This window comes from Strigops habroptila, chromosome 15 (assembly GCF_004027225.2).
Source record: "Strigops habroptila isolate Jane chromosome 15, bStrHab1.2.pri, whole genome shotgun sequence".
NCBI lineage: Eukaryota > Metazoa > Chordata > Aves > Psittaciformes > Psittacidae > Strigops > Strigops habroptila.
In genome coordinates, this window is record NC_044291.2 from 2513373 (window position 1) to 2521130 (window position 7758).

At 40.9% G+C, this 7758-nt stretch overlaps 1 protein-coding gene across 6 annotated transcripts in view; it reads left to right on the forward strand.

Moving 5' to 3' along the window:
- Nucleotides 1–7758, forward strand: part of RABGAP1 (RAB GTPase activating protein 1) — a 70654-nt gene that overhangs the window by 25967 nt on the left and 36929 nt on the right. For all 6 annotated transcript variants that reach the window (XM_030507536.1, XM_030507539.1, XM_030507540.1 and 3 more), the window contains one exon: nucleotides 2401–2551. In XM_030507536.1, coding sequence (XP_030363396.1) covers nucleotides 2401–2551 — 151 coding nt within the window. The remainder of the gene's footprint in view (nucleotides 1–2400; nucleotides 2552–7758) is intronic.

Consider the following 7758-nt stretch of genomic DNA (forward strand, 5'->3'; position numbering starts at 1 on the left):
GGGGAATGAGGTAAATGATATGTGGCCCTTTTACCCTGCCTCTCCTAGACTGGCAGAAACATCTTCACCAGATGAACTCTGTGCATCTGCTGCTGTGAGAAGGTTTATTTCAACTTGATATTTTTTTCTGTAATTCCTCCAAGGGCTCAAAGATAATTCAGCCACCTGACACCCATTGAAAATGTTTTGGCAGCTCTAAGAGGATATGAAGTGTTTCTGTGCTAATGCTGGCAACGACTTTAATATGCGTTAAAGGGCTTTCCTTCTTAAAGAAAAGCGAGTATTTGGAAGTAATGATGCTTGAGCTTTTAACATAAGAGGATTGAAAGTCATAAAAATGGGAGTTCAGGTAGTTTCATGCTAGTTTTCAGAATCCTGTAATTAGATTTGTTAGTAATTAAATATGCGTTGGTAGTTTGTGATTTCTAAATGATATTTGGCTCACGTTTCGTAACTGCTGAGTCACACAATTTTCTCATTTCAAAATAGTTTGGAAGAATCCAGTGGCATTTAGTCTACAGCCTGATGGTTCCAAGAAATTCCCATTTCTTGGAATTACTGATGTACTTATGTTCATCTGAGATTAAGGCAAAGCAGTTTTATGGACCTTTACAAAGAATTTATCTGCAACGAGTGTTTTATATAAATATTTTTATATATTTATACGTTACAAAGGTATAGTAAATGCTCTATTAATATGATAATGTTTCTAGATATGACTATATACATATAAATGTAATTATTATTTAGATGTTATTTTTATTATAGTTTATTTGGTTTAAAGAAAGCAAAGTGAAGGAGAACATTATGGTGCCAGGTTCTGTGCAGTATATACTGATTCAAATATCCACATTGTTAGTCTTCTACTGTGCTGGAGCACTGTAGACTGGAGAAAAGCATCAAGGAGTCCCGGTCTGTGTAAAATTATCATCCACATATCTGTTAGACTGTTAATAAACATCATGAAATACCAGTTTATTATTAACAAGATAATGCAATTAATGGGACTGCTTTGTCTGTCACTCCTTTTAATCATTTCACCTAGAAGTTTGTTTTTAGTAACTGCAGAAAAACTGTGATTTCTTTAAGGCCTCCGTCTTCTGGGGATTTTATGTATAAGCCGCAAATGGACTCTTCAGCTCAACTTTCTGTAACTGCATAAATTAGATGTAGGTTTAGTTTTTAGAAGTTACAGTGCTGTAATTTATGAGCTGTTACCGGGCTCACATGAAAAAACTGTTTAGATGGGGCTAAGCAGCTTGTGCAGTGGAAGCTGCTTAAATGCAGGATGTGCTCAAAAGGAGTGTGGCCAGCAGGTCGAGGGAGGGGGTTCTCCCCCTGAACTCTACTGTGGTGAGACCCCCACCCTGCTGTCCTGTATCCAGCTCTGAAGCCCCCAACACAAGAGGGACGTGGAGCTGTTTGAGCAAGTCTAAAGGAGGCTCCGGAGCTGCTGCGAGGGCTGGAGCAGCTCTGCTCTGGAGCCAGGCTGAGAGAGCTGGGCTGGGGCAGCCTGGAGAAGAGAAGGCTCCTGAAGGGGAGACCTTAGAGCAGCTCCAGTGCCTAAAGGGGCTCCAGGAAACCTGGAGAGGGGCTTTGGACAAGGGCCTGTAGGGACAGGACAAGGGGAACGGCTTTAACTTGCCAGAGGGGAGATTGAGATGAGCTCTGAGGCAGAAGCTCTTCCCTGTGAGGGTGCTGAGGCGCTGGCACAGGGTGCCCAGAGAAGCTGTGGCTGCCCCATCCCTGGCAGTGTTCAAGGCCAGGTTGGACACAGGGGCTTGGAGCAACCTGCTCTAGTGGAAGGTGTCCCTGCCCGTGGCAGGGAGTTGGAGCTGGATGAGCTTTGAGGTCTCTTCCAACCCAAACCAGTCTGGGATTGTCATTCCATGTAGTTAGATACCCATGTGAGATTTTTTCACAGCTCTTTTTGCCTGTCTTCTCTTTTTCCTCACCTGGAAGGTCACCTGCCTGCATGGGTGTAGGAAGTCGAGACAGCAGCATATGCTTTTGCAAACTAATTCTTGTTCTGGTGTGGTTTGAACTTAGAATTTTACGCAGTGTGGGAATCTGCCCTCCAGTTCTAGTTCTTGCTGGAGTGTTTCGGTTCGTTGAGTGATTTACGTATTTATATTATATTTAAATCTAATGGGAATCAAGGAAATAATTTGGAAAGAGCTTCTCCAAATCTGTTTTGGGTTTTTTTTTATAACTTGAATTTCACTTACTCTGGCAACATATGGACTGTCTTGAAATTCCTGTCATTTGACATGTTTGATATAACACATCAGTTGTTGCTCATGTAGTCGTTTATTTGTATCTGGATAAGAGTAACAGTGCCTTCATCTACTCATTTTTTTGTATCTGGATGATAGTAACAATGCCTTCACCTACACCCAGGCACCTCAATTTGAGCGTGAGGCCAAAGACGTTGTCAGCCTTGGTGAGAAGTGGTGTCCCTGAGGCCCTGAGAGGAGAAGTGTGGCAGTTGCTGGCAGGGTGTCATAACAACGATCATCTGGTGGAGAAGTACCGAATTCTCATCACAAAGGTACAATGCCTTTTTTCTTCTTTTTTCCCCTCCACAGCTTAAGGAATGGAAATACAGAGACTTCCCAGCGTGTACTCTCTTGCTCAAAAGGTTCATGAGTGCTTCTGAATATAGAGTAACAACTAATGAGTGTAATGCAATCCTCCCTCCAGCAAAAAAACCCAATATGCAGTGCTAGTTGTGGCATTATCTCTACTTAGAATCCTCTCTTTTTAGTGTTTCAGTTTCACTCAGGTGAGTTCTGAGTTTGTCAGAAATTAGTATTCTATTAATTGCTTTCAGAATTGACTTGGGGAGCTCATTTCCTTTGCTTGTTTGGTTTTCTGGAATGAAAGCTGCATTTTGATGTATTGTCTCAACATTTATGCTAAAAAACCAATGCTAGTTGAAATCGCAGCCTTTTTTTGATAGGAAAACCAGAACACTTTGGACATTTTTGCACTGACAGCAGTTTTTAAACTTCTCCCCTTGAATGCTGAGCTCAGTAACGCAGGGAAATAAGAATTGAATGTACAGACATCATTTGGTGTTTCTCAAAGTTCTAGAGTAATAAATGGGTCACAAAATGAAATGTCACTTCCCTATCCAGAAAACCGACGTGTTAGTTTGGATTTGACCATGATCTGTATAAATATATGGTGTTTACTGCTCTCATCAAACATGCAAGTCCAGAAGGACTAAATTAGAAATTATTAATGATGCAACTTTGGTACAAATATAACAGAAATGAATTATTCACCAGTTAAAAAAGCAAAACAACTGAATCAGCCCCTGTATATCTATGTTCTGATGGCACAGATTCTCAAGGAGCAATTACAGACCTTATTCTGAGGGCAAGAGGGCTTCTGAAATTAAACTCGGTTTCTGCTGGAATCATGCAGGCAGGATCCTACGTGATTTGAATGAATCATGTTAGATTAGCTAAAAATGTCCTGCCATAAGTACTTTCACATACTTCTGGAATATAGAAGAAACTTGATCTGAATTCCTTATATCGGTACATTGCAGAGCTGTAACTTGGATTTTATGGTGAATAAATCATACAAATAATGTGGAGTTTGAGTGCTCTGGCACAGAGTGTATCACAGTTATCCTGTTGTGTGATTTTAATTGCCTGGTGAGTAGCTGACAGTGTCACTTGTTTCTCTGTTTCAGTGTTTTTGTATCAGAATGGAAAAGATGATCTCTGTGGCACAGTTGGTGACATGTACTGCTACTATCTTTGTGAGCTAGAAAGGAATAGTGTAACATTTCATTTTTAAATCTGTGAAACCTTTCCACTCATTTACATTTGGCAGAGACAAAGGAAATAACCTGGGTCTAATGTGTTGGAGGCATCTCCAGAGTCCAAGTAAAAGGGAGTGTAGGCTGATTGCAGCAAAGGGCTGCTTATACCTGCAGTGGTCATTCGATGTGGAAACTAGTTAAGAAATTAAACAATGGAAGTAAATGAGTACTGAATGACCATTTCAGGCTCATGTAGTCATATGAGGTCTGTAGTTTACTACCAGCATGCCACGATAACCAGATCAAGCGACAAAGCAGTCTCTTTTAATTTGGAAGTGCCATATTAGACCACCACTGACGTTGTTTGCTGCCTTGTGACTTAAATATGAACGCAGCTCTGACTGTTTCTGTGGAATGGACACAGGTTGGTGCTTTGAGAGCAACAGTGTCTGGCCAGTTCCCAGTGGAACTGTGATTTCTTCAATCTGCAGGCAGTGGGAGAAGTGTAAGGCTTCCAAAAGGGTTATTAGTGGTTCTGTGGAAGTACTAAAGATGGGAATTGGCAAAGGATGCAAAGGTTGCTTTGGAGGCTGATGAGAACATGAATTCAAGACCCAAGAAGATAATGTTTGCAGACCCATTGTATGTGCTCACAGTATAATAATGCTGGCATGCACTTTGGCCTGAAGTTTTTATTTTCATGCCTTTCACAGATTATTTGATAATTTTGGAGTTCTAGTGTGACTAATTCTTACTGCTCTTAAAATAGCAGCTCGGTTACAGTCAATATGCAGCAATGCACAGAAGTAAATGTGTCTGGGGCGGGGGGGAAATACATTTGTTAATTCTGTGAAGGCAAGAGTCCCTTATATCGCCTTCCTGTCCTCGTCATGCTGCACCATGTCGTGCATGTCGCCTATGCAAATTCTTCTTTGGCAAGCTTGCAAGTATTTGCATTACCATGCATTGAGAATGGTTTATCTGAGAATAACTGCTGTGGTGTAGTGCAGGAGCACATGGAGTGGATGACAAATCTTTGCTCCTTGGTGCGAGCAGGAGATGCCGTAAGCCTGTTTGAGTACTCGTAATCCAGTGCCCCTTCTCTCTTAATGCTGACCTCTATTCCTGTAGCTGCGTTTGATTTCTGCCAGGCTTTTCATGACCCCATGCGGCAGCACAGTCCCAAATTAATAAGGAGCTGTGTTGACAGCTGCTTGAAAACCTTCTGGCCTCTTTCAGGGATTTGTTTTCCCCTTGTGCACAGGGTGTTGGATGCAGGCGCCCCAGGATTGCTTTTGGTGTTTGCTTTCCTGTGCATTCTGGCCCGTGGTGCTGAGCAAATCTCTGTTCTTTCTGCTTTCTTTTGCAAATTAACTGCTACAAGGATGGTTTTTTCTTTACTGTTGATATGTGGCTGCTCAATGATTGAAAAGGAAATGTCTTCCATTGTGTTCTACCAGTGAAGGCTATGTCTAGGTATCTTCTTGAATCTGGGTTGTACATTAAAAATTGTGTTGGAACTGTACTTCAAGGTGTGCTTGTTGCATTCTAGTCATCATGACAGTATTAATTAATTATTTGCCCTTATTTCTTTACCAAACACTAGCTGGGATTTTGCACTCTGTGCTTTTGTTATTGCAGTAGTGTCTAAGTCTCACCATTGTGGTGCTTCCACAAATTACTTTTGAGAATTTGCACACCATCTGTGTGCAATAATAAAGCTTTTAGCAACTCCAGATTGCCATGCTTGTGGTGGATGGAAGCCAGCCCAGTGAATTAAGGTCATGTCCCTACTGGGGGCAGAAAGCAAACTCTAGGTAAAATGATCTAGACGATCCCTTTGAGAGGCATCTGTTCCTGGTAGGGCTTTGGCAATCGTGGTTCCGGCTGTTAATCTTCAGGCTTCCAGCCACTGAAAGGTAGAAGAAGAGACATGGGGACTTGCTCCAGGTTTAATGGACATCTGCAGGAAGAATACTTCATGTTTTTGATAATCACAGGTGGATGGAAAGTGTTATGGAGTAGAAAACTTGTGAAGTGAGCCACACAGGTTAAAAATAATCCAAAAATCATGATCCAAAGCAAAATGGACAATAGCCACTTCTCAGACAAGGTTTTAAAAAAGGATTAATACAACTACTGAATCTCTTGGATCAGTGTCTATCTCTTAGTGGAGAAGTTCTTCATAATACCAAAATTTAAAGAGCTTGACATTTACAATATTGAGGAGAAAAGAAAAGCTTTTGGATATAGGTCTGTGTGGGAGGAAATAATGTCAAAAGGAAAAAACTAAGAACTGTTGTACCAGATAAATACACTATATTAAGAAAATTACGACGTGAGAGGGACATCTTGTGGCACAAATAAAATAAAATGTCAGAAAATAATCCAGTGGCAGGACCTGGAATGTTACCCCAGGGTCACCATTTCTGGTGGAAATTCAAGGCCTGGTGGGAGATAGCAGGACTCTTGCTACCCAGTTTCCCTTCTTCCCACTTTTTTGTCTCCACGAGCAGAGGATTACAGAACACAGAAGTTCTACCAAAGACACTCATCTGTCTTGGTGCAAATAATACTGGTTTTTAATGAAGAAATAGATTAAAATGTCACTACCGTTACTTGACTGTATGTGTTGCTTCATCAGTGGCATAAAATGGAACAGTATTTTAGCTGTGGGTGGTTAACGCTTATTTTCCACTTGTATGGCAATCACATTTCCATATGTTCATTTAAATTAAGAAGAATACATTTAATTTTCAGGAGCACAAAGGTTGTATACCATCAGCTGAAATGAAGCCTAAGGTACACCTGTGAGTCATGGGGTGTAAGTCTGATGTAGCGTTGCTGTCAGTGTGTCTGCACCTCTAGATCCCTTGTTTGATTAGTTTTGCTCACGTGGTGATCAAAGTTTAATTATCTTTTACAAGCAGTAGTTTTCCCAAGAGTTCCCGTCATAACTTTGATTTCTTGAATACCTTTTAATAGTCTCAGATGAGGTGGTGGTGTATCACTGTGCAGAGTGGGAGAAGTCTCTACAAGATGGAAGTATTGTCAGTCTCTCACAGACCTCAGCCACTGGAACCATGTTTTGATGTCTTTTAGAAGCGGTTCTTCATGGTAGGTTTGTGGGGCACTTGACCGAGGGCTGTAGCTCCAGCCCAGTTACCTTCCAGTTGCAGTTTGCACCCTTTGTTGGCTGCTTTGGTCTGGCTTCTGGTGCTTAAGAGAATTAACTTGAGATATTGCTGGTTTGGGCTTGGATGTGTTAAGCAGGTAGGAGTAAGTCGACATGAACTCTGAATAGAGTTATTACTCCTAGCTTTGTGGAAACAATAGAATGTCAGCTAGAGGGAAAACCAGTGCGCTCCTACAGAAATACCTGTCAGCTACAGAAGTTCAGTTCTACTTGTAATAAAAATCTAAGCATTGAGGAGGTTTTGATTCAGTGGTACATCTTTTGTTGTGAAATTTCAGCAACCCAATGTTGTTTTGGTGAGTCTAATGCTACCTTGTCTTTATACAATCTCAGATACCAAGTTCAATGTATGTTGTTTTCTTAAGGATGTTTATAATGTGTCTATTCATGCCTAAGGATCCAGAAATAGTATTTGAGTCAATTGGTATGTAAATCATTCTCTGCTTTGGAAAGATCATTTCTCCAGCAGTAATTCAATCAGAGCTTGGTTTTTGTATAACCACAATACCCTTTGCCTAAACTGAATTCAGAGTTCATGTTTCTGAGCTATAGTTCTAGTACTTCAGTTGCCATGAGTAGAAACACCATAAATTACAAGAAAAAGTAAAGAGATCTTTTTGGGGGTAAAGATGGCACAGAAACCCCAACTTTGTGTTTTCAGGCTTTTGCACAAGACTAACTCCAAATCTGCCAAGTCATGCTGTTGTCCCGTCCAGGTTTTTGTCCAACACAAGTGTATCTTAAAATGGTTTTATCTACTCACAGGTCAGCTAAAATCCTGAGC